This window comes from Anomaloglossus baeobatrachus, chromosome 12 (genome assembly GCF_048569485.1).
Source record: "Anomaloglossus baeobatrachus isolate aAnoBae1 chromosome 12, aAnoBae1.hap1, whole genome shotgun sequence".
Classification (NCBI taxonomy): domain Eukaryota; kingdom Metazoa; phylum Chordata; class Amphibia; order Anura; family Aromobatidae; genus Anomaloglossus; species Anomaloglossus baeobatrachus.
Window position 1 is genome coordinate 100,278,239 of NC_134364.1, and position 27,612 is coordinate 100,305,850.

Sequence of the window (27,612 nt, forward strand, 5' to 3'; positions counted from 1 at the left end):
CATCAAATGCTCCACTACAGCCCTCTTGAATGTTTTTGTAGTACAATTTTTATCTGCCTCCACAGGTAGCGAAGCAAATTTGTCTTTGTAGCGTGGGTCAAGGAAGGTACATAACCAGTATTTGTTGTCTGCCAAAATGTGGACTAGAAAGTAAAACATGTACACACACACACACACACACAGTATATATATTATAGTGGGGAGCGGCATCGTACGCTTACTCCTCCCTGGGCACTTTCTACGCAGGTTTTAGCAGCTGAAGCATTATGGGAGTTGTAGTTTTTGCAGTCTATACTGCATGATTCACATTTTGGATCATTTCCAAGTTGACGGGAATGAAAGCGAGGCGCGTCCTCTTCTTTTTTTACTACTGTCAATGAATGTGCTGCATAATCTCCTAACTCAGCCACGCTCAGGACGCCGGTCGTTCCATTAAAGTAGAGGATCCGGATCACAATGTGGATGGTTCTGGTATGGCTTGCTATCTTTGCTAAAGGTAAGCCCCTTATCATTATTGAGGAAGTAGAGGTGTGTTATGGGGGATATTCACGATAGCATATCCGTTGCTTCCCGAGGGTTCTTTACCTTGTGCATGGTCTTAAAGGAACAGTACACCTAGAAATCAGGGTTAAAATTGACAGGAAATATACCGTAGTCTCCCTCACAATTTGTTAATCTGCAGCATTATCTGCATCCCACCAGAAAAGTAAATAGTGTAGAAATCCTGCGGAAAATTCTTTCTTTGAGGTAAAACGTTTTTAAAAACAGGCAGGGAAATGTTTTACCTCACAGAAAGTATCATCTATATAATCTTTTGTTTTGTCTTCTGCCCAGGAGCATTTTTTTTTACACATCCAATTGTGGAACTTATTACACAGCACAACAATGTTTTTGCTACTGAGGGTAAAATATGTGTTCTTTACTAATTTGAACATGCTGATTCCAAATATGAACTCAGAATTTGCACAGCACGTCCAGATTTTGAGTTATACTTAGAAAAGGCCATACGCCTATTCAGGCATTGTTGAAGATATTCCGGGCATGTCCAGACAGGTATGGGAGCTGATATCAGCACTAACCAGTTATGGCTATATGTAGGACCTATCCAGACATGTCCAGACATGTCTGGGAGCTGATGTCAGCATTAACCAGTTATGGCTATATATAGGGAGTGCTGACACCAGATTTACAGACAACTGTTGGACAGTGTTCAATAAAGTTTTTTTTTTTTGTTTATTTACCTATACTTCTTTTTCAATAAAAATGATAATACATGTTGTGAAACTGTGGGACATAACGATTCTGAATCTTTATTAATTGCTTATTTTAATTTTCACAAAAATTGGAATAACTTAATATCCTGACGTGCTACAAAAAAACTAACTTCAGATTTGGATTCAGCGCATTCGATTTAGTATAGCGCACATGGTTTTTGCCAAGTAGCAGACAAAAAGTGTTTATTTGTTGTGCTGTGTTATTATTCCAAGATCTATTGATTAAAATTAACTTTAATATTAACTTTGTTTGAGAGGAAAACCCCTTTAATTAATATTTTTGTGTTACACGTATTTAAAGAAAGAAAGGTTTTTTTTTCTTCGTAACAAGGTCTTTAATTAAAAAAATAAATACATTTTGCAAATATCACATTGGTTATTTTGACAATTTTATATTCATACTTCATGTCTTTTGAGGAAGAATTTACAGAAGGCGTCTTATCATCAGAGGCAGGTTTATAATTGTTAGGGCCAGATGGACGGGTAGACCCTGGAGGTGGATCCACTGGGCCGAACTCCCGGATGAGGGAAAGGAGTCCGGTAGCCGGAGCACTGTAGGTAGCAGGACAGTCCGTGCACTGAGAGCAAATGGAGAAGTCCCTGGGACCACGAGGTCACGGATGGTGGTCCGGGTGACGGAGCTCAGGTTCGGAAGCCGTGATGGTGTCAGGCAGGGTCCGGAACCGTTGGAGCGAGATGACGGGTCACCGCAGGGATCCGAGATGGTACGGACTGTCAGGATGGCAGATGGGCAGCGTTCGGGGTTCGAGACACAGCAGGACCGGATGGCGATGCAGAATCGGCTCTAGAAGACAGAGAGGTAAGTATCTCACAGGAACACAAGGAGACCTGACTCCTAGCTTGGGAAAACACGAAGAACAGGCCCCGCTCCCTTGGACATTAACCCCCTATATACCCTGTACCTGAGTGCATCATTTCCTGTTAATTGACACTGGCCCTTTAAGAAAGGTTCAGTGACCGCGCGCGCGCCCTAATGCGCATGCGCGCGGCCCGGGTGCCAGAAGCCAGGGCAGGAAGCTGAAGGGAGGACGCAGGGGAGCCGGCCAGGAACTGGGAAGCCGTCGGGCACCGGGAGCGGAGACCAGGGGGCCTGGGAAGTGCGGGCACCGGAGGCTGGAGAGCGGGGAGCGTGGCAGGTGAGCCGGGGAGCGGAGCTGAGGACCCGGGGATCGGAGCAGGGGACCCGGGGAGGGGATCCGAGGACCCGGGGAGCGTGACAGTACCCCCCCCCACGCCCCCCTCTCCGCAACCGGGACAGGAAGGCACGGATCAGAGGAGTGCCCACGTTCTCCCTGGGCTCCCAGGATCTATCCTCAGGACCATACCCTTCCCAGTCCACCAGGAAGAACTGTCGACCACGTACGGTCTTCATGGCCACGATATCTCTTACCGCATAGATGTCGTCCTCAGCAATAGGAGGAGGGGCCGGACTGGCGGCAGCGGAGAAGGGACCAAGGACAACCGGCTTGAGCAGAGATACGTGAAAGGAGTTGGGTATTCTCATCGTGGCCGGGAGCTGCAGTTTGTAGGAGACCTCATTGATCTTGCCGAGGACTTTAAACGGTCCGATGTAGCGAGGTCCCAGCTTGTAGGATGGTATCTTCAGTCGGATGTATTTGGAAGCAAGCCAGACGAGATCTCCCGGAGAGAAACACGGAGGATCCAGACGTCTCTTGTCCGCATGTCTCTTCATCCGCAGGGAGGCACGTGCAAGGGAGGCCTTAACAGAGTCCCAAATGGATGTAAAGTCACGGAGTACTGCATCAGCAGCAGGGATGTCCGAGGAAGAGGATACAGGCAATGGGACAGACGGCTGAAGTCCGTAGACGACATGGAAGGGAGAACTGGAGGAGGACTCACTGACGTGGTGATTATGGGAGAATTCAGCCCAAGGAAGAAGCGTGGACCAATCGTCATGATGAGCGTTCACGTAGTGACGCAAGAAAGAGGTCAATATCTGATTGATCCGTTCCACTTGGCCATTTGACTGAGGATGGTAGGCTGAGGAGAAGTCCAGAGTCACTCCCAGATGTTTACAGAGAGCCCTCCAGAAGCGGGAGGTGAACTGGGTTCCTCTGTCGGACACTATGTGTGATGGAAAGCCATGCAAGCGGAAGATGTGCTGTATATAGGCGTCCGCGAGTTCCTGAGCAGAGGGCAGTCCAGCCATAGGAACGAAATGGGCCATTTTAGAGAACCGATCCACCACGACCCATATGACTGTGTGTCCGGAGGATAATGGCAAGTCCGTAATAAAGTCCATCGCTATGTGTTGCCAGGGTACTGAGGGTATGGGCAGAGGCAGAAGACGGCCATATGGCAGGTGTTTGGGTGTCTTGTTCCTGGCACAGGAGGAGCAGGCAGAGACAAAAGAGGCGACGTCCGTGCGCAGGGATGGCCACCAGTAATGACGTACAATAGCGCTCCATGTTTTCTTCTGACCTGCATGACCGGCTGTTTTCGAGGCATGGCCCCAGTGTAACACTTTTTGCCTGTCAGCCTCAGAGACATAAGTCTTCCCAGGCGGTATCTGGGCCAGGGTGACAGGAGCCACCGGAATAATCTTACTTGGACAGATGATGGGTTGAGATGTCTCTTCCTCCTGTTCCAGGGGCACGAAAGACCTAGACAAGGCATCAGCGCGTACATTCTTGTTCGCGGGTCGGAAATGAAGCTGGAAGTCGAACCGGGCAAAGAACAAGGACCACCTGGCTTGCCGTGGGTTCAGTCGCTGAGCAGTCCGCAGGTATTCCAGGTTTTTGTGGTCCGTGTAAACAATGACAGGGTACACTGCTCCTTCCAGAAGATAGCGCCATTCCTCCAGAGCCAGTTTGACCGCTAATAGCTCTCGGTCACCGATGGTGTAATTGCGTTCAGGCGCGGAGAAGCTCTTGGAGAAGAAACCGCACGTCACCATCTTCCCGGAGGAGGACTTCTGCATGAGCACTGCTCCGGCTCCCGAGGAGGAGGCATCCACCTCCAAGGTGAACTGGCGGTTTAACTCTGGACGGTGGAGTACAGGAGAGGAGGCAAAGGCTCGCTTTAGAGCGCCAAACGCGGCGTCGGCCGCAGGTGACCAGTCCTTTGGATTAGCCCCCTTCTTGGTCAAGGCGGAGAGAGGAGCAGTCAGAGCCGAGAAGTGAGGAATGAACTGGCGGTAATAGTTAGCGAATCCCAGAAAACGTTGGATTGCCTTCAGTCCAGAAGGAGGAGGCCAGTTGAGAATGGAGGAGACTTTCTTGGTATCCATCTGCAGTCCGGTATCGGTGATGAGGTACCCCAGGAAGGGGAGAGAAGACTGTTCGAAGACACACTTCTCGTACTTGGCGTACAGACGATTCTCTCTCAGTCGTTGTAGAACCAGTTGCACGTTCTCTCGGTGGGTCTGGAGGTCCGGAGAGAAGACAAGGATGTCATCCAGATATACCACCACACAGATGTAGAGAAGGTCCCGAAACACATCGTTCACTAATTCTTGGAAGACTGCTGGTGCGTTGCACAGGCCGAAGGGCATCACGCAGTATTCATAGTGCCCATCGCGAGTGTTGAACGCGGTCTTCCATTCATCCCCTGAGCGGATACGGACCAGGTTGTAGGCACCCCGAAGATCCAACTTGGTGAACACACGAGCTCCTCTGAGCCGATCAAACAATTCGGGGATGAGCGGCAGGGGGTACTTGTTTTTCACGGTGATTAGGTTCAATCCCCGGTAGTCTATACATGGGCGTAGGTCGCCCTCTTTCTTCTTTACGAAGAAGAAGCCTGCTCCAGCAGGAGAGGAGGATCTCCGGATGAATCCCTTAGCCAGGCTCTCTGTGATGTACGTAGACATAGCCCTTGTTTCGGCTGGAGATAGTGGATATATCCGTCCTCGTGGTGGTGTAGTTCCCGGGAGCAGGTCAATGGCACAATCGTAAGGACGATGTGGCGGGAGTACTTCGGACTCCTTCTTATCAAAGACGTCCACGAAGGACCAATAGGCTGAGGGCAGTCCCGGTAGGGACTTGGGAACCGGAGGTCGCCGGATGGGTTGTATGGTCTTCAGACATCTCTCATGGCAAGAAGACCCCCATCGAGTGATATCGCCAGTGCCCCAGCTGACTGAAGGCTCGTGTGTCCGCAACCAGGGAAGTCCCAGCAGGATTTGATGTGACATGTGTGGGAGGACGTAGAGAGCGATGTTCTCGGTGTGCAGAGCACCGATACGCTGTTCAAGCGGCTTGGTGATCCACGAGATGGTGTCAGAGAGGGGTCTCCCATCCACAGAGGCAATCACTAGGGGCTTGTCGAGTGGAGTAACAGGCACTTGGTACTTGTCCACCGTGGCCTGCTGGATGAAATTGCCTGCTGCCCCAGAATCGAGGTACGCCTCAGCCGTAAACCGCGTCTCTCCCGTTGTCACTTGCACAGTCCATGTAACCGGGTCTGAGAGAGTCCCAGCACCTAGGGTGGCCTCTCCTACCAACCCTAGGCTTTGGAGTTTCCCGGCCTCTCTGGACAGGCGCGTAGCAGGTGTGTGCCCTCTCCGCAGTAAAAGCAGAGACCCTTGGCGAGCCGCTCTGCTCGACGTTGTTCCGACTGTCGCACACGGTCGATCTGCATGGACTCATGGACGGAGACACCAGAGGCCGTTGACTGGAGTACGGTGGGCTTCGGTGGAGGAGAGGAATGCCTTACCGGACGTCTCTCACGGGACAGTTCTTTGGACCGCTCCTGAAAGCGTATGTCCACTCGAGTCGCTAGGGTAATCAGGGCGTCCAGAGTGGACGGTACATCACGTCCAGCCAGCTCATCTTTGATTCGACCCGATAGTCCTTCCCAGAAGGCGGCGGTTAGGGCCTCGTTATTCCACCCGAGTTCTGAAGCCAAGGTGCGGAAACGGATGGCGTATTGACCCACCGTCAGTGTTCCCTGACGTAACCGGAGAAGTGATGACGCAGACGCGGAGGCGCGTCCGGGTTCGTCAAAAGTGCTGCGAAAGGCCTGCAGGAACTCCTGGAGGTTCTTGGTCATAGGTTCCTCCTTCTCCCACAAGGGGTTCATCCACGCCAGTGCCTCGCCCTCTAGGTGAGACATGATGAAGGCGACCTTGGCTTGGTCGGAGGCAAACAGATGTGGCAGCTGCGTGAAATGGAGGGAGCATTGGTTTATAAACCCCCTGCAGGTCTTGGGATCTCCGGCGTACCGGGGTGGTGAGGCCAAACGCAGTCTGGAAGCATCCGAAGAGGCGGCCACGGGAGCGAGGGTCGTGGCTTGACTAGTGGAGGCTCGGGATGTCGAAGACGTGACTGCCGCTTGTAGCGTGGTCAGGCGGGTGTCCACAGAAGTCATAAAGTTCAGCATGCGGGTCTGGACTTCACGCTGGCGTTGGAGTTCCTCATGCAAGGCCGCTAGTGCTTCGGCGGGATCCATGGCCTGTTCTTACTGTTAGGGCCAGATGGACGGGTAGACCCTGGAGGTGGATCCACTGGGCCGAACTCCCGGATGAGGGAAAGGAGTCCGGTAGCCGGAGCACTGTAGGTAGCAGGACAGTCCGTGCACTGAGAGCAAATGGAGAAGTCCCTGGGACCACGAGGTCACGGATGGTGGTCCGGGTGACGGAGCTCAGGTTCGGAAGCCGTGATGGTGTCAGGCAGGGTCCGGAACCGTTGGAGCGAGATGACGGGTCACCGCAGGGATCCGAGATGGTACGGACTGTCAGGATGGCAGATGGGCAGCGTTCGGGGTTCGAGACACAGCAGGACCGGATGGCGATGCAGGATCGGCTCTAGAAGACAGAGAGGTAAGTATCTCACAGGAACACAAGGAGACCTGACTCCTAGCTTGGGAAAACACGAAGAACAGGCCCCGCTCCCTTGGACATTAACCCCCTATATACCCTGTACCTGAGTGCATCATTTCCTGTTAATTGACACTGGCCCTTTAAGAAAGGTTCAGTGACCGCGCGCGCGCCCTAATGCGCATGCGCGCGGCCCGGGTGCCAGAAGCCAGGGTAGGAAGCTGAAGGGAGGACGCAGGGGAGCCGGCCAGGAACTGGGAAGCCGTCGGGCGCCGGGAGCGGAGACCAGGGGGCCTGGGAAGTGCGGGCACCGGAGGCTGGAGAGCGGGGAGCATGGCAGGTGAGCCGGGGAGCGGAGCTGAGGACCCGGGGATCGGAGCAGGGGACCCGGGGAGGGGATCCGAGGACCCGGGGAGCGTGACAATAATGACTAATAACACCTCTATACACAGCTAATATAGGAACTATCAATCACAATAGGTGATTTCAGTGCTCCCCCTCTCTTCACAATGATCGTTGCACAGGCTCATTATACACTTCAATACACAATATGATGCCATGTACATGTGTTGTTTCCTACAACAACAGGACGTTTCAGTTTTAAAAAAAGCTGAAGTGGCCAGTGTGAAATGTGCTGATAACACAGGATTCACCTATAGAAATAGGTGATGTCACATCTGACTCTGCTCCCCCTTCCTTCACAATGAATTGCACACACTCATTAAATGCTTCAAAACAATAGATAGAATATGGGTCTGTTCATTGCTGCTAATGTACATGTTGTTTCCTGAAACAATAGGAAGGTAGAATATAAAAAAGCCCAAGTGGCTTGTGTTAAATTCATATTTTTTATTTTTAATCTGGTAATAAAATGTCCAGGAATAAAAAGAAACCACTATGGATAAATAAGACTGTACAAAGTATAATAAAACAAAAACAAAGGGCGTTTAAAATCTTAAAGGCTGAGAATACAGAAATAGCATTGCAGGAGTATAAAGATATCAATAGGCAATGCAAAAAAGAAATCAAACAAGCAAAACTAGCTACTGAAACAAAAATCGCCAATGACATTAAAATAAATCCCAAAATCTTTAATAAATACATTAATGCCAAAAGGAAAACAAAGGATAGTATCGGACCCTTAAAATATAATAACAAGTTAGTTATAGAGGACAAACAAAAGACTGAGATATTAAATAGGCATTTCTCATCTGTATTCACCAAGGAACTGACTGTACCAGGGATCATTCAACAAGTGAAAAATCAAAGTCCACCACCCGATATAATTAATTTAACACAAGATGAAGTACGCCTACGTCTGAGTAAATTAAACATTGACAAATCCCCAGGGCCAGATGGCATTCATCCACGAATATTGAGGGAATTGAGCTCCGTAATCGACAGACCGCTGTATCTCATCTTTTTAGACTCACTTGTAACAGGGTTGGTGCCTCAGGATTGGAGGATTGCTGATGTGGTACCGATATTTAAGAAAGGTAAGAGGGTAGATCCAGGCAACTACCGTCCAGTAAGCCTGACATCAGTAGTATGCAAAGTTTTTGAGGGCATTTTAAGGGATGACATGCAAAAATATATTGCAGAAAATAATATGATAACTGACAAACAGCATGGATTCATGAAAGATAAGTCGTGTCTAACCAACCTGTTGGGGTTCTATGAGGGGGTAAGTGAAAACCTGGATATTGGTAATGCAGCTGATGTGATTTATTTGGACTTTGCAAAGGCATTTGATACTGTACCACATAATAGCCTTATACTAAAGCTCCAGAAGCAAGGACTAGGGGACACAATATGCAACTGGGTAAGGAATTGGCTAAAAGATAGGAAACAAAGAGTAGTCATAAATGCTACATTCTCTAAATGGGCTATAGTCAGCAGTGGGGTGCCGCAGGGATCTGTGCTAGGACCAATTCTTTTTAATCTCTTTATTAATGACCTTGTGGATGGGATTGATAGTAAAGTGTCAGTCTTTGCCGATAACACCAAACTATGTAGGATATTAAAAACTGACCTGGATAGTACAATATTACAAAAAGATCTGGATAAGATGTCAGAATGGGCAGATACTTGGCAAATGAGATTTAATGTTGATAAATGTAAAGTAATGCACCTAGGACGGAGTAATCCTATAGCTGCGTATACATTAAATGGAAGTAAACTCGGGACTACAGAACAGGAGAAGGGCTTGGGTATTCTCATTACAAATAAGCTGAGCAGCAGCGCTCAATGTCAAGCAGCAGCTGCTAAAGCAAACAAGATTCTAGGGTGTATAAAAAGAGAGATTAGATCCCGTGATCCCAACGTATTGTTACCCCTCTATAAATCACTTGTAAGGCCACATCTGGAATATGGGATTCAGTTTTGGGCTCCACATTTTAAAAAGGACATTCAGAAGTTAGAGTCAGTTCAAAGGCGGGCAACTAGACTACTACAAGGAATGGAGGCCTCCCATATGATGAGAGGATGAAAAAGTTAGATATGTTTAGCTTAGAAAAAAGACGTCTCAGAGGAGATCTCATTTCTATGTATAAATACATGTGTGGTCAATATAAAGGACTGGCACATGACTTATTTCTTCCAAAGACAGTACTAAGGAGCAGGGGGCACTCACTGCGAGTGGAAGAAAAGTGATTCCGACAGCTAAATAGGAAAGGGTTCTTTACAGTTAGAGCGGTCAGACTGTGGAATGCCGACCACAAGAGGTAGTAATGGCAGACACTATAACAGCTTTTATATCAGGGCTGGATGATTTCCTCAGTACACACAACATTGTTGGTTATAAATGACTTTGTGACCAAATGTAGAACTGGTGGAGGAAGGGGGAACTAGATGGACCTAGGTCTTTTTTTCAACCTAAGTAACTATGTAACTATGTAACTACACATTGTGATATTTGAAAAAGAAAAAACTGCGAAAAAAATATGTAAGAACCACATGTAACAGAAAGACCTGTCTTAAACAATAAGACACATTATAATGATAGCTTCCCGTTAACTGTACTATGAGTAATAATAAAATCAAAGAAAATGAAATTTAGTGAAAAATTGCTGTTTTCTTTAGGTGAGGGAGGGGTCATTCTGTATTCAGGGTTCCTGCAAAGGAATAAAGCATCAAATTAGCGAGTACAAAGGTTACCATGAAGGAAGGAGGAGGTGAGCTGTGACATTACCTATTGGGAATGTTGGATCCTGTGTTATAGACTGTATATATGTGTTATCAGTCATTATACAGGAGGAGGAAAAGGTGAGCTGTGACATCATCTATTGTGAATGGGGGATCCTGTGTTATCTACTGTATACAGAGGTGTAATCAGTCATTGTACAGGAGGAGGAGGTAAGCTGTGACATCACCTTGTGAATGGTAGATCCTATGTTATCGACAGTATATAGAGGTGTTATCAGTCATTATACCATAGGGGGAGGTGAGCTGTGATTTCACCTATTGTGAATAGTGAATCCTGTGTTATCTACTATATATAGAGGTATTATCACTCATTGTACAGGAGGAGGAGGTGAGCTGTGACATCACCTATTGTGTATGATGGAGCCTCTCTTATCTACTGTATATAGAGGTGTCATTAAATTGTACAGGAGGAGGAGGAGGTGAGCTGTGACATCACCTATTGTGAATGGGGGATCCTGTGTTATCTACTGTATATAGAGGTGTTTTCAGTCATTGTACAGGAGGAGGAGGTGAACTGTGACTTCAAATTGTGTATGGTGGATCCTGTGTTATCAACTGTATATAGAGGTGTTATAAGTCATTATACCATAGGGGGAGGTGAGCTGTGATATCACCTATTGTGAATAGTGAATCCTATGTTATCTACTGTAGATAGATGTGTTATCAGTCATTGTACAGGAGGAGGAGGTGAGCTGTGACATCACCTTGTGAATGGTAGATTCTATGTTATCGACAGTATATAGAGGTGTTATAAGTCATTATACCATAGGGGAGGTGAGCTGTGATTTCACCTATTGTGAATAGTGAATCCTGTGTTATCTACTGTATATAGAGGTATTATCACTCATTGTACAGGAGGAGGAGGTGAGCTGTGACATCACCTGTTGTGTATGATGGAGCCTCTCTTATCTACTGTATATAGAGGTGTCATTAAATTGTACAGGAGGAGGAGGTGAGCTGTGACATCACCTATTCTGAATGGTGGATCCTGTCTTATCTACTGTATATAGAGGTGTTTTCAGTCACTGTACAGGAGGAGGAGGTGAGCTGTGACATCACATATTGTGTATGGTGGATCCTATGTTATCTACTGTATAAAGAGGTGTTATCAGTCATTGCACAGGAGGAGTAGGTAAGCTGTGACATGACCTTGTAAATGGTAGATCCTGTGTTATCGACTGTATATAGAGGTGTTATCAGTCATTATACCATAGGGGGAGGTGAGCTGTGATATCACCTATTGTGAATAGTGAATCCTATGTTATCTACTGTAGATAGATGTGTTATCAGTCATTGTACAGGAGGAGGAGGAGGGGAGTTGTGACATCACCTATTGTGAATGATGAATCCTGTGTTATCTACCGTATATAGAGGTGTTATTAGTCATTGGACAGGAACAGGAGGAGGTGAGTTGTGACATCAATTATTGTGAATGGTTGAACCTGTATTATTTACTGTATATAGAGGTGTTATCAGTCATTGTCCTGGAGGAGGTGAGTTGTGATATCACCTATTGTGTCTGGTGTATCTTGTGTTATCGACTGTATATAGAGGTATTATCACTCATTGTACAGGAGGATGAGGTGAGCTGTGACATCACCTATTGTGTATGGTGGAGCCTGTCTTATCTACTGTATATAGAGGTGTCATTAAATTGTACAGGAGGAGGAGGTGAGCTGTGACATCACCTATTGTGTATGGTGGATCCTGTCTTATCTACTGTATATAGAGGTGTTATCAAATTGTTCAGGAGGAGTAGGTGAGCTGTGACATCACATAGTGTCCTTGTGTGTTGCCTGTAACATTAGGGCTCCCAGACTGGCAGGCACGCAGCTACATTTCACTCATCTACTTCTCTTACTATCCTTAAATGTGTCTAGCAATAACAGTCTATGAAGCTAATATTGCAGCCACCCGAGTGTGGCTGAGCAGAAAAGCAGTTTGAGCTGTTGCATGAGGTAGGAGGCCTCCCAGCCTACCGGGCCTATACCTGTCACTCATTCACCTTTTTTATGTTAATAGTCTAGGAAGCTAATGGCTGTTCCTCACTTATCTCTAGTGACTACACCTATTAGAATACTTCTGCCAGCTATAACAGTGTATCATTCAACGTTTCTGCTCCGTCCGCCACTATTCACACATTATATAAGACTGGATCAGTCAGAGAAGGCTCATATGACCTAAGACGAGGCCAGATGGGATTTTTCATACCGCCCTGCAGCTATCACTTGATACAGTGTAGCACGGCCAAGCAGCAGTGACTATTATAGCCTGTCTAAGGCCTCTTTCATACTCAGTTTTTTGGCATTTACTTGTCTTTTGATGGATGATGACGGATCCGGCGTCCATAGGCTTCCATTGTAAAAAAAAGACGGACGGTGCTGGATCCTTCGCCTTGTTTTTTCGCCGGTCCCAAAAAACGTTCCTTTGGACGTTGCTTCCGGCGGCCACACATACAATTTGTGCCTGATCCATCGTATGATGGATGAAATTTGAGGTCATGCGTCGCAATCCGGCGCTAATACAAGTCTATGAGAAAAAAATGGATCAGGTGACGTATCCGTTTTTTTCCCCAATTTGCCAGATTGCGCCTGATGGAAAAAAACTGATGTGTGAAGGAGGCCTAAAAGCTGAGGCAGGGAATGCAGCAGCCAGTATAAAAGTAGAAGTAGGAAATGCAGCAGCCATGTAGTGATGGTGAATTTGTATAGTGAGAGGATATCACACCTTACAGCTTTATCACAGATATAGGGAAATAAAGCCATTAAAAAATGTTTATGTTTGCCTTAAAGAACCTGAAAGGGATTGGATGTAGGCGACCATGAATAAAACATTTTTTTTAAAAAAATTAAGCTAATTTGGTAGAATTTCATACTTCTCATTAATTTCTAATATTTAGTATACAATTACTAATCTACTCATTTTTATGCTTTAGGCGTGTCATTGTCCAATGACTGTTCTTCTATAAAGAATATCTCAGTTTTTCCCGGAGAACCTTTCACCTTAGACCTTGATGAAGACGGTGTCGAGGAGAACTCCTTGGTTGATGGCAGCGGAACAGAGATTGCTAGAATAAAGAGCGGAGAGCTTACGATATTAGACGAGCGCTACAAAGATAAACTAAGCGCCAAAGGCTTCTCCTTCCGTGTAGAACATGCCACCATTAAGGACAAAGAGCAATTCACCGCCAGCGTCTTGTACCACAATGGAAGCCACTGCTCCAGGCACTATAAGGTCTTCGTAAGTGGTAAGTGTGATTACACACAGTGTGCTGAGGCTGAAGGTAAGCAATGGCTATTAGAGCAGCTAGAAGTAGCACCAGAGCACTGGCAGCTAGTGTCTTTCCACTAGTGTGCAAATTGCCTCCTCATAGAGGTGGAGGGCATGAACCTTACAGCAACCTATTGGAAATAGCAATCCCAAAAAGTCAAAATAGTCAAGTAACTTTGCAAAACTAATTTGCAGACGTGTTTGGGAGTGTTGCTCCTCCTCAGTGCAAAGCAAGAGATCTGATTTAGCTGTATAAAAGGTCTCTCACTGGGGTCTAAGGGTTCATGTCTCACCTTGTGGAGATAGACATGCCTAACATAATGGAAATGTTCTGTTTATGGCTGGCTGCATGTGGGCGGAGAGACAAAGTGCTCAATCATTGACTTCCATTATACTCATTACTCGAGTTGAGCATGTTATCCTCGACACTATGTGGCATAGTGTGGTGCTAGTCACTAGGTGGCGCAAGATACTACTTGCGTGCAGTGTGAGTGCACAAGTAGTCAAAGAAGCCAGGGTGAGGAACCAGGAGGACACGACAAGAACAAAGTCAAAATACGGGCTGAGGGTCAGGATTCCAGGATAGTATGTATAGGATACAGGGAGCAGGAAGAGACGTGGTCAGAAGAAGGTCCGAGGTCAGAAGCCAGAAGGTAATGACAAAGTCAGGGGGGTGGGCAGAGCAGAGTCAACAACAGTCCAGGGTTGAGAAGCCAAGATCAGATAACTGTACACAAACTGGAGCCAAGAGCACTTAATGCGGAACCAGGAAATATGACTGGCGACGTTTCGGGCAAGCATGCTCCCTAATGAAGCAGAGCAATCACCCGGTACGAGGAGCATCTGGGAAAACCTCTCCCAGCACCAGCGTAGGAGCCAGTGCTGATAAACAACCCATCCACAGGAGCTCAAGACAAACAGCAGATCATCTATACCTGCAAAACGCTCTGCGCGATGGAACAGGAAAATACTGGCTCTGCAGGAGAGGATTGAAGAACATAACTGAGCACAAAATGCGCTGCAAATCAAAACCGTAACAGAGCACTTTCAGAGCATCTGACCTGCCCGACTCAAGTACCGAGCACTTGAGCATTACAGTGGTAGTCAATCTGTCGTTATTACGTTTTGGGTTGTTCAGTTTGGAAAAACGAAGGCCTTGGGGCGATTTTATTAGAATGTACAAATTTATGAGGACAGTGCAGAGACCTTTCTAGTGATTTATTTACACCTAAGCCTGCAATGGAGATAAGGGGGCATCCGCTACGCCTAGAGTAGGGGGTGCGGAACCTTTTTTCTGCCAAAGGCAATTTGGCAGTTTCTAACAACCTTTCGGGGGCCGCACAAAATGATCAACTTGCAAATAAACCTGCTATATTTGGTCAACCAATCATTTAGCTCACCCCTATACCCTTATTGTGGTGGCTGGAGCTGCTTCTCTTTGGTGCGGCTGTGATGTTAGGTGATATTGATCATGTTGCTTCACACAACTCCTTTTCCAGGTTTGTCTTGGTCTGGAGCGCAGTCAACTCTTTGTGATAATTTTGTAAATCATATACATTACATAGGAGACACTGGGACTGTTGCATATACATCAAATAGGAGATGCAGTGTCACGGTAGGTATGGGGATGTACAACGTGTATGGCAACAGGATAGGGAAAGGAAACCCTGTGTCTAGGGAAGGGGGAGATGGTTAGCCAGGACCACATCTTTTGCTGGCCTCTGGATCCCCTGACCACCCTAGAAAGGTTCTGCAGTTGTGTGCCGAGCAGGATACCTGACCCTGATTGACCATAGAACTGAGCCCTAAGTAGGGAACGGATGAGATGAGCGCTTAGTGAAACCCACTAAGTTCTAAAGAAGACAAAGGGAGCACACATAGGGGAAAGCATATGAACAGCTTATCGTCAGGATGACTCAGGCAGAGGTACAGCAATGAACCACAATGTTCCTTCAGATGTATACAAGCTGACTGCTTGCATCCAAGGCCTGTAGAAGTTTTTAACTCACCACCAAAGGCCAATGGGGAATGAGAATAAAATTTAAGGAAACAAAAGGAAGTGCTGATGATTAACAGCTTAAAGGTGAGGAAATCTGCAGGATCCTAAAGGGAAAGGGATTAACCCCATGCAGAGAAGAGAATGACAGAGAGCAGCTTGTGTAGCCAAACACTGCAACCTTCTACACTTGGAAAATACGGGCGTGTCTGTCAAGCGTGACACACCCATGACATGCAGGTACTGCTGTATATACATCACAGGAGACATGGGGGCTGCAGTATATACATAACAGGAGACAATGGGGGCAAATACATCATAGGAGATGCTGGGGCATATATGTCACAGGAGGGACTGGGGCATATACAGTATGTCACAGAAGGGACTGGGGCATATACATACCAGGAGGGGCTAAGACATATACATCACAGGATGGGATGGGGCATATACATCACAGGAGGGGATGGGGATTATATATTACTAGAGGGGCTGGGGCATATACATCACAGGAGCAGCTGAGGAATCTATACATCACTGGAGAGGCTGGAGACAAATACATCACAGCTGGTCTGGTGCATATACATCACAGGATGGGCTGGGGCATATACATCACAGGATGGGCTGGGGGACTATACAGCACAGGAGATGCTGTGGGCATGTACATCACAGGAGACACTGGGGGCATATACATCACAGGAGGGGCTAGGGGCATATACATCACAGGAGATGCTGGAAGCATATACATCACAGGAAGAGCTAGGGCACAGACATCACTGGGAGGCATATACATCACAGGAGGGGTCGGTTACATATACATATAAGGAGGGGCTGGAGTCATATACATATCAGGCTGGGGCGTATACATCACAGAAGATGCTGAGGGTGAATACATCACAGGAGACGGTGGGGGCATATACATCACAAAAGGGGTTGGGGGTATATATGTAACAGGAGAGGCTGAGACACAGACATCACTGGAGGTGGCCGGAGGTTCCCTGCCCCTGATGTAGAGGAAAGAAGCTTTAATCATAAATACAGATGCAGATTCTTTACTGTAAGAGCAGTGAGACTATGGAGCTCTCTGCCACAATGTTTTAATGGTTGATTCATTTCGAAAATATGAGAGGTCTGGATGCCTTTCTTGAACAATGTACAGTGCCTTGCAAAACTATTCGACTCCCTTGAATTTTTCAACCTTTTCCCACATTTCAGGCTTCAAACATAAAGATAAAAAAAATTAAATTAATGGTGAAGAAACAACAACAAGTGGAACACAATTGTGAAGGTGAATGATATTTATTGCTTATTTTAAACTTTTGTAAAAAATAAATAACTGAAAATTGGGGCGTGCAATAATATTCATCCCCTTTAAGTTAATACTTTGTAGCGCCACCTTTTGCTGCGATTACAGCTGCAGTCGCTTGGGGTATGTGTCTATCAGTTTTGCACATCGAGAGGTTGAAATTCTCGCCCATTCTTCCTTTGTAAACATCTGGAGCTGAGTGAGGTTGGATGGAGGCGATTGTGAACAGCAGTTTTCAGCTCTTTCCACAGATTCTCGATTGGGTTCAGGTCTGGACTGTGACTTGGCCATTCTAACACCTGGATACGTTTATTTGTGAACCATTCCATTGTAGATTTTGCTTTATGTTTGGGATCATTGTCTTGTTTGAAGACAAATCCCCGTCCCAGTCTCCGGTCTTTTGCAGACTCCAACAGGTTTTCTTCAACAATTGTCCTGTTTTTGGCTCCATCCATCTTCCCATTAATTTTAACCATCTTCCCTGTCCCTGCTGAAGAAAAGCAGGCCCAAACCATGATGCTGCCACCACCATGTTTGACAGTGGGGATGGTGTGTTCGGGGTGATTAGCTGTATTGCTTTTACGCCAAACCTATCGTTTGGCATTGTGCCCAAAAGGTTTGATTTTGGTTTCATCTGACCAGAGCACCTTCCTCCACATGTTTGGTGTCCCCAGGTGGCTTGTGGCAAACTTTAAACAACACTTTTTTATGGATATCTTTAAGAAATTGCTTTCTCCTTGCCACTCTTCCATAAAAGCCAGATTTGTGCAGTGTACGACTGATTGTTGTCCTATGGACAGACTCTCCCACCTCAGCTGTAGATCTCTGCAGTTCATCCACAGTGATCATGGGCCTCTTGGCTGCATCTCTGATCAGTCTTCTCCTTGTTTGAGATGAAAGTTTGGATGGACGGCCGGGTCTTGGTAGATTTGCAGTGGTATGATACTCCTTACATTTGAATATGATCACTTGCACAGTTCAACTTGGAATGTTTAAAGTTTTGGAAATCTTTTTGCAACCAAATTTGGCTTTAAACCTCTCCACAACAGTATCACAGACCTGCCTGTTGTGTTCCTTGGTCTTCATGATGCTCTCTGTGCTTTAATCAGAACACTGAGACTATCACAGAGCAGGGGCATTATACGGAGACTTGATTACACACAGGTGGATCATATTTATCATCATCAGTCATTTAGGACAACATTGGATCATTCAGAGATCCTCAATGAACTTCTGGAGAGAGTTTGCTGCACTGAAAGTAAAGGGGATGAATAATATTGCATGCCCCAATTTTCAGTTTTTTATTTTTTACAAAAGTTTAAAATAAGCAATAAATTTCATTCAACTTCACAATTGTGTCCACTTGTTGTTGATTCTTCACCAGAACATTAACATTTTTATCTTTATGTTTGAAGCCTGAAATGTGGGAAAAGGTTGAAAAATTCAAGGAGGTCGAATACTTTCACAAGGCACTGTAATATTGCTGGTTATGTGCATTAGATGGAGTTTTGTGCAAACTTCACCAACTGTCATAGCGGCATTGGATTCTGTTCAGATTACAGATTCTGACAACCCGCCCAATGGTTTCTCTGGTGTCTGGGATTAACAAAGGCGAATTCCATCGTGGACCTGCGGTGTGCTGACTCGGTAGCCTAGTGTTACGGGGGGCTGTCTGATAACCTAAAGGAGTATCAGACAGTCAGGGTCCACCGTGCAAAGACTCTGCTGCAGACTATGGCAGAGTGCAATACCTCTGTTAACTCACAGAAGGATATAATAAGTAAGTAAAGCAATTCCTCCCTTACTTGGAGGGTGTGTGGAATGATCTCTGTTAATAATCACAGAGACAAAGGCAATGTGTGCGAAATGGCACCTACCTAGGTCCGCTCTTCTAGTGGTGCAAAAGAGACGAACAGCAGCGTAAGCCGCACAAAGCTCCTACCTGCGTTCGCTCCACTAGTGTGCGAGGACACGAACCACTAGATATGGCACCTGCCTAGGTCCGCTCTTCTAGTGGTGCAAAAGAGACGAACAGCAGCGTAAGCCGCACAAAGCTCCTACCTCTGTTTGCTCCCCTAGTGTGCGAGGATACGAACAACTGCCAGACGCAGTATAAGGAACGTTACCCTAGCGGCAACGTCCACCTACGAGTCGAACCACAAGGCCCAGCCAGACCATGTGCCTCAGGCACCTGCCTATGTCCGCTCCCCTAAGAGGTAAGGATACGGACAGCAGCCGAAGTTGTAAGGTATAAGAACGCTACCCTGCCGGTTGCGCTCACCTAGCATAGACAGAGGAATGCCTAGAGGAACGCGCACAGAGCGTCTACTCTTATGCATGAACCAAGAGGACTGAGCGCCATGCGGCGTGTGTCAGGGTCTTATATAGACTCTGTGCCTCATCCAAGATGGAGGACACCAGAGCCAATCCGCTGCCAGAACGACAGGAGTGACGTCATGCTGGCCGATCACCGAGCAAGGCATCACAAGCACATGACCAGCGACCAATCGGCATAGAAGGTGTCAGAGACATGTGACCTCGTGTCAGCGATGATGTCACCCGCACATGTGCAATGGCTCCAAGATAGGACTTAGTCTCCGGCGCTCGCACATGTGCAGTAGCAAGAAATCTGGACTTAGTCTCCAGCGCTCGCACATGTGCAGTAGCAAGAAATCTGGACTTAGTCTCCAGCGCTCGCAGCAACCGTAACACCTAGCAAGGTAGGTCCAGGAAGGAGATAGGTATCCCTGAGATTAGGAATAGCTAGGGCCCCCTTAGCCTGAGGGTCAGCCTAGGAGCCCCCGTGGCAGTTGATTCAGGGAACTAGTCTGATTGCTGTATGTGGAGTCGGGAAGGAATGTTTCCACTAATGTCTGCCCCATGGGATTTTTACATTCCTCTGGATCAACATGTTGGGCTATGGGTTGAACTCGATGGACTTATATTTTCAAAGCAACGCAACTATTTGAGATATGTTTTTCTTTTATATTTTATATGTATTACTTTTCTTTCATATTTTTGTTTTTACTTCTTTTTTTTCCAGGTGATCGGATCTGTAGTGAAATAAAAAAAGCATATATACTTCTTCCTGACCATTCTTTGACACTAGCCTTTGACGTACTCGGAGTGGAGGAGATCACGTTGGTTGACAACATTAATAGAACCATTGCAGTTACCAAATTCATCTTACAGATTTTAGATAGCGATTATGTAGGAAGCTTGAACCTCATTACTTTTACCCTACGTAAACCTAATGCAACCACCATGGACCAGGAATACACCGCCAGAGTGTTATTCCGTAATGGAACCCGATGCCTGCAGCATTATCTGGTCACCGTTCCAGGTAAGTTCTCTTTCATTTCATACAGTAATAGCAATGAACAAATACCGGTAAGTACATAATGATTTTTCTTCTTGGCCGAATCTGAAATTTAAAATATATTTTATCCAAAAAAGTATGATAGGTAGGGAGCCTATACAGCATCGCAGGATACGACATTAGGGTGCCATCTGTACCATATATGAGGGGATGTGTACAGAAATCATAGGCCCCATAGAAACACTTGGTATCAGACCCACCCAACACTGACACTATTACTTCCTAGTTAAAGCGACGCGCCCACGGGGTCTTGGGGGTTACTCGTCACCGGGCCGGTGTAGTTTTGGGATGTCACAGCGGCCAGGTTCGGTTTTGTGATTCCAGCAATGTCAATAAAGGGGATAGGGGAAGATTATTTAAGAGTTATTCATGATGCCACCTGTGGTATGAGGCCAATTATTAGCCGCCGCTGCGGGAGATTTCCTCTGGGGCAGATGGTGACGCAGCGTAGTTGGTACAGCTCTCCACAGTTAGAGCTAGACCCAGGGCAGATGTTGGGCATAGTAGCCGATAGCGGTGGAGCGTGAAGGCAATGGCGCCAGGAGAGATGGGATGACACAGAGGTTGCAGTCAAAGTTCTTTACAAACTGAGGTGTCACCGCCTTTGGAGTGCAGAGATCTGTTGTTATGAGCTCCAGCCAATCCCAGACAGTCCGGAGGTCAAGGCCAGTGTTCCTTCTGTGTGGTCTTCCCTCAACCCCAGCACCTGGGCCATGGAACGGGTCACAGATGCCTGTAGCACTCTCCTTGAACCCTGGGATCCCACTTCTTTCCTATGAACCCGGGTCGAGCCGCTCCGGCACCAAACCACAGGCCCCTTGCTCAGTCCCTTAGTTGCTGCTGCCTGCTTGCTGGTCCAGGCTTGTCTGTCTTTGTGTGATTCGACTCCTTATTTCCTCTAGCTGTGCCCCGCTAAACTAGTGGGCAGCAGGTACCATACCTCGTGATGGCCACCCCCAGCACCTACCCTAGCCCAGTCCCATTGGGAGGGCATCTAAACTGCGTGTTGTATGAATTATGATGTACCCGGGTGAATTACCCCCGTCTTACCCAAGATGGATACCACTCCTGGGCTGAGGTATAGTACCCTGTGGTGCCTGAAGCCGCAGGGGAGCCACAAAAGCAGATCTGACATCAAATGTCACTCACAATACATATTGAATACCCTATCAAATAGATCCCCTGGACATGATGCAGCTGCAATGCTTACTTGGAAAAATCTAAATCATAATGGTTGTAAAAAATTTTGTTCTAATTTTTCTTGTTTAAACTCATTTTTCTAACCTGATTTAAGCTCCTCGAGGTCTTGGGCTCTGCTGTTGCTGATTTTATGCCCATATAGCTAGAATGGCAGCTCCTCAGTATCCTCCTCCCCACTGATAATGAATTTCTACCCACCAAGTCTGACCGGCAGCTTCCCAGTGTTCTCTTCCCTGCTGATCATGAATCTCGACCCACCAAGTCTGATCCACAGCTCCCCAGTGTTCTCTTCCCTGCTGATGATCAATGTCGACCCACCAAGTCTGATCCATAGCTCCCCAGTGTTCTCTTCCCTGCTGATGATCAATGTCGACCCACCAAGTATAACCTGATTTATAAGTTTTTCAGTGTTCTACTTTCCTGCTACAACTGAATTTCCACCCATTTGGCATGATTCATAAGTTCCTCAGGGTCCTGGTTTCTGCTGTTGCTGATTTTATGCCCACATAGCTGGATTGACAGCTCCTCAGTATCCTCCTCCCCATTAATAATGAATCTCTACAGACCAAATCTGATAGGCAGCTCCCCAGCATTCCCCTCCCTACTGATGATGAATTTCAAACCACCAAGTCTGAGCGGTAGCTGCCCAGGGTTCTCTTCCCTGCTGATCATGAATCTTGACCCACCAAGTGTGACCGGCGGACCAATTAAAAAAAAAAAAAATTAATAAATAATTTATAAAAGAAAATGTGTCCCAAAGGCAAAGAAGAAAGAGTGAAGGCCAGGAACTCAAAATGTCCCATAAATAAATAGCCCCTGAAGTGCCAATAGGTCACCTCCCTGAACGAAAAGGCATTTGGTTGAAAAAGAAAATCAAATGAGGAAAATTAGTGAGGACTCAATAGAAGATGTGAGCTGCAGGTGGAAGGAAGTCCTTGGCCCCTGTTTCACTGGGGCTAGGGAAAGGGTTCTGTCAGCCTGTTGGGGTTGTGAGAGAGCTGGGTGCGTGTGGCCTGCTCTGTCTCCTTCCCCGTGCCTGTGGGGACAGGAGGTGTGCGTGGCCTGCTCTGTCTCCCTCCCCGTGCCTGTGGGGACAGGAGGTGTTAATGTTATACTATGCCAAGCATACCTTATGTACCCCTCGGTGGCGTGGCATGTTGGCGGAAGTAACAAAATTGTATTGCGTGGCTCCGAAGCATTGCAGGCACAAAATCCCGAAAATTGTCAGTACCTTTCCAAAATTGTAAGTACACAACTTTGTTACAAGCATGTGATGTTCATTCAAACTCACCTGTGACAAGTAACACATGTGAGCAATATGAAAATCACACCTGAAACCAGATAAAAAGGGGAGAAGTTGACTCAATCTTTGTATTGTGTGCCTGCATGCCACACTAAAGACCACTTTACACGCTGCGATATCGGTATTGATATCGCTAGCGATCGTACCAACCCCCGTCGGTTGTGCGTCATGGCCAAATCGCTTACACCCGTCACACGGACTTACCTTCCCTGCGACGTCGCTGTGGCCGGCGAACCGCCTCCTTTCTAAGGGGGCGATTCGTGCAGCGTCACAGCGACGTCACACGGCAGCCGTGCAATAGAAGCGGAGGGGCGGAGATGAGCGGGCGGAACATCCCACCCACCTCCTTCCTTCCTGATTGTCGGCGGCCGCAGGTACGATGTAGTTCCTCGTTCCTGCGGTGTCACATATAGCGATGTGTACTGCCACAGGAACGACGAACAACCTGCATCCTGCAACAGCAACAATATTCGGGAAAGGAACGACGCATCAACGATAAGGTGAGTAATTTTGATCGTTAATGGTCGTTCCTGGGTTTCACACGCAACAACGTCGCTAAGAAGGCCAGATGTGCGTCATGAATTCCGTGACCCCAACGACATCTCGTTAGTGATGTCGTTGCGTGTAAAGCGGCCTTAAGGCTGGAGAGAAAAGAAAGAGAAGAAAACTGTCTGAGGACTTAAGAACCAAAAATGTTGAAAAATATCAACAATCTCAAGGTCTCAAGTCCATTTCCAAAGATCTTGATGTTTCTTTGTTTACAGTGCACAATAATTAATCAAGAAGTTTACTATTCCTTCTAACCCAGTACTGTTTATATCATATCTATACATCTCATGTTTATTTTTCAGGTTTCGATTGGAAAAAATGGTTTATACCTGATTTTAATCCAATATCTTTATGTCCATTACTGGTTATCGGTGCTGTTTTGATATTGGTAAGTTATGTCATGTTATATCCAAAGTTGTTTCTGGGGTACACTACTTTTTGCTCTAAGAACTACCATGTAACATTTCCGAAAGCCAAATGAGTTCTCTCATTTTTCTACTAAAGTCTTCAATATTGTGCCAATTTACCTGGTGGATCCCAACCTTCTTGGCCTATCAGAGCTATAGCTAGGCGTTACTCAAGGGAAACATTCAGCTCTGATTTGGATTGCCAATCATACATACATAAAGGTGCTATATTAGAAACATAAATAGTATGTATCACTATACAATACATACAGTTAGTGCACAGAGAAATACAATGACGCATTTCAGCTTGTATCCTAAAGTCTCTCAAATAGTAAGGTGTATTTTCTCAAAACTAGCAATCACAAAAACAATGACGCGTTTCGGCTTTTATCCTCAAGTTTCTCAAATCGCAAGATTTTCTCAAAATTAGCTGTCATAAACACAATGACGCGTTTCGACTTCTATTCTCCAGCCTTTCTTAATTAGTAAAGTTGATTTTCTCAAAATTAGTGGTGACAAATACGACGTGTTTCGGCTTGTATCCTTCAAGAGTTTCTCGAATAGTAAGGTTTATTTTCTCAAAATTGGCTGTCACAAATACAATGACGCGTTTTGGCTTGTATCCTCAAGCCTTTCTCAAATAGTAAGGTTTATTATAGTCTCAGAAAATAAATTAGACTGATCTCATTCATGAAGGTTGAGCTTAGACATATTCTATCGGACTTTGAGGACTTCTGCATATTAGTAATCTGCAAAATGTCTCTTTCTTTGGCAGGTTTATGTGAAAAAAAGAAACGGGTTAAAGGAAAGAAGTAAAGGCAAAGAAAAGGGAATAAATACAGAGCTAAAAAAAAGGAGGTATGTTATCTCCCTAAAGCTTTACATTCCCCATATATGACATTACTGCGGCTGAAATGATGTACCTAAGGTCTACGTGAGGTGTGTGCACCAGGAGGGTTTTCTCATCTGTACCTCTGATGTAAACCTCGGTCATCATACAGTGCCATATGCTGGCCACTGACCACAAGGATAAAGAAGGTGTTCTGCATAGTCAGTGTTTCTCTATGGTGCTCACATATTTAAGTCCATCAAGTTCTGGATTTGGGTGGTCTCATAATAGATTTCGGGATCTTTAGCTGGCTCCAGTCTGGAAAATGTTATATTGTTAGAGAATGCCATAAAGATTGTTTGTTCGTATTAAATCCTTGTTTGTTTGTTTTTTATATATTCTAGAAGTGATGATGGAATTAAATACCGTAACACTGAGAAGAGTTGAAGAACAGCATCCTGTGTTGATTTAGCACTTTGGAGGAACCAGAGCCCCTTCCCAGGGTCCCCTTCCTACTATACAAAACATTTCCATATGTTCCTATGGCAGTATTTACATAGACCGGTATTGTGGAGGCAGCACAAATTCGTACTGCTTCTAGTTTCTCCCATTAGACAGTGTTTTCTAGCTACAGGTGCTTCATAAAATGACCTACACAGACCGACATTCTCCTTTACCATCATAAAGTGCCATAGCCCAAAAGGACCAGTTACAATGCTTCTGCCATAGATGCTTACTTGCAGAGTTTCTGCCCCAGATGATGAAGTGTCCTATCTCTTAAAGCCCAGTTGAAGTTCCTCAGCTCCAGATGACCAATTTCAGTACCTTGGCCCAAGATGCCCAATTGTAATATCTTGGCCCCGAATGCCCAGTTGCACTCCTCAGCCCCAGATGTCCAGTGGTAGTAACTTGGCCCCAGATGCCTAGTTGAAGTTCCTCAGCCCCAAATACCCAGTTGAATTTCTTAGCCCCAAATGTCCAGTTGTAGTTCCTTGAACCTAGATGCCTAATTGAATTCCTCAGCTGAGCTCCAGATGTTCAGTTATTGTTCCTTGAACCCAGATGCCCAATAGAATTCCTTAGCCCCAGATGTCCAGTTGTAGTCCCTTATCCCCAGATGCCCTATTGAATTCCTTAGCCCCAGATGTTCAGTTGTAGTGCCTTGTCCCCAGATGCCCAATTGAATTCTTCAGCCCCAGATGTCCAGTTGTAGTCCCTTGTCCCCAGATGCCCAATTGAATTCCTCAGCCCCAGATGTCCAGTTGTAGTTCCATGTCCCCAGATGCCCAATTGAATTCCTCAGCCCCAGATGTCCAGTTGTAGTTCCATTTCCCCAGATGCCCAATTGAATTCCTCAGCCCCAGATGACCAATTTCAGTACCTTGGCCCAAGATGCCCAATTGTAATATCTTGGCCCCGAATGCCCAGTTACACTCCTCAGCCCCAGATGTCCAGTGGTAGTAACTTGGCCCCAGATGCCTAGTTGAAGTTCCTCAGCCCCAAATACCCAGTTGAATTTCTTAGCCCCAAATGTCCAGTTGTAGTTCCTTGAACCTAGATGCCTAATTGAATTCCTCAGCTGAGCTCCAGATGTTCAGTTATTGTTCCTTGAACCCAGATGCCCAATAGAATTCCTTAGCCCCAGATGTCCAGTTGTAGTCCCTTATCCCCAGATGCCCTATTGAATTCCTTAGCCCCAGATGTTCAGTTGTAGTGCCTTGTCCCCAGATGCCCAATTGAATTCTTCAGCCCCAGATGTCCAGTTGTAGTCCCTTGTCCCCAGATGCCCAATTGAATTCCTCAGCCCCAGATGTCCAGTTGTAGTTCCATGTCCCCAGATGCCCAATTGAATTCCTCAGCCCCAGATGTCCAGTTGTAGTTCCATTTCCCCAGATGCCCAATTGAATTCCTCAGCCCCAGATGTCCAGTTGTAGTATCTTGGCCCTAGATGCCCAGTTGAAGCTCCTCAGCCCCAGATGTCTAGTTGCAGTGCTTTGTCCTAAAAGCCCAGCTACAGTGCCTCAGCCCAAGATGCTCAGCTACAGTACCTAAAGACCACATAAACGCTTGGCTTGGATGAGCGCTCCTTTGGTCTCTAGACGAGAACCGCTACAAGACTCATCTGGTATGAACTTATCTTCCAGGAGAAAAAAGGAATGGCTGCTGAATTTCTCATGATTTAATCCTCTTCGCCCCTTTATCATCTGTTGGGGGAGATCTGGAAAGTCCCTATACACAGACTGATGGCTGTAACACAGCATTTGGTCACCTTTGGTCTAATGTGTATTAGGGCCTTAAGATCTTATCCCCAACTGAAGTTCCTTCGCCCCAGAGTCCAAGTTGCATTACCTCAGTCTCAGGGGTTCAGATGCAGTACCACTACCTTAGCTCTACAGGCCATTTACCATGTCCCAACTATAGATGCCAAAACAAGTGTCAACCACAGATCTCTGGATGATTCTAGCTGCAGCTTCCTTGTTTGTGCTATTGATAAAACGGTCCTGATGTCTGGAAAAATAAGGATAAATGAAGGATACCGTCTCAGTCTTTTTTTGTGATGTGCCATTGTCATAAAATACACTTTTTATACAACATGTAGAAATTGTATGTGCCCTAAGCATTAATACTGTTATAGTAATTATAAAAAATTAGTAAACATTTTTTGGGAGATTTAATAAGTAAAACTGTGAGTTTTTTATTTATTATCTATTGCATAGACTTTTCAGCATCATGCATGTGATTTCAACAGAGGAGAGGAGTACGTTTCTGCTAGACACCGCTGGTGGTGGATTAACTACTTGAAGAGTAAGAGATGGGACTTGTTAAGATACATCAACATGTCCAAACCTGTTAGAAGTCAGCTATTTCTTCCCTCATTATGTCTGACAAACAAATAACTTCCAACTTTCTAAACTCTATATCATTCAGCTGCAACATTTCAACATTGTAGTGATCTGGTGACAATGGTGACTATCAGCGTTGAGATATGTAGTTCAGAAAGTGAACAGTCAGTAAAAGTGACATGTTGTAAGAAGGAAAAAGCAAGCAAAAAGAATCTGAGCACCTAAGACAAGAGACAAAGTGTGTAGTCCGCATGA

At 46.1% G+C, this 27,612-nt stretch overlaps 1 protein-coding gene across 1 annotated transcript; it reads left to right on the forward strand.

Annotated features, from left to right (window-relative positions):
- The first annotated feature begins 323 nt into the window (after nt 1–323).
- LOC142257507 (uncharacterized) lies at nt 324–27,348 on the forward strand. The gene is made up of 6 exons (XM_075329649.1): nt 324–496; nt 13,214–13,525; nt 19,891–20,190; nt 23,581–23,666; nt 24,461–24,543; nt 24,919–27,348. Exons 1-6 carry the CDS (start codon nt 457–459, stop codon nt 24,959–24,961), a joined length of 864 nt encoding a protein of 287 aa, XP_075185764.1. The 5' UTR covers nt 324–456; the 3' UTR covers nt 24,962–27,348.
- The last annotated feature ends 264 nt before the right edge of the window (nt 27,349–27,612 follow it).

What these genes read in the sequence shown, in the direction of transcription:
- LOC142257507 (XM_075329649.1), top strand. Translation starts at nt 457, where the DNA reads ATGTGGATGGTTCTGGTATGGCTTGCTATCTTTGCTAAAG. An exon ending in TCGGTGCTGTTTTGATATTG is followed by an intron (nt 23,667 to 24,460) that starts GTAAGTTATGTC and finishes TTTCTTTGGCAG; the next exon opens with GTTTATGTGAAAAAAAGAAA. An exon ending in ACAGAGCTAAAAAAAAGGAG is followed by an intron (nt 24,544 to 24,918) that starts GTATGTTATCTC and finishes TATATATTCTAG; the next exon opens with AAGTGATGATGGAATTAAAT.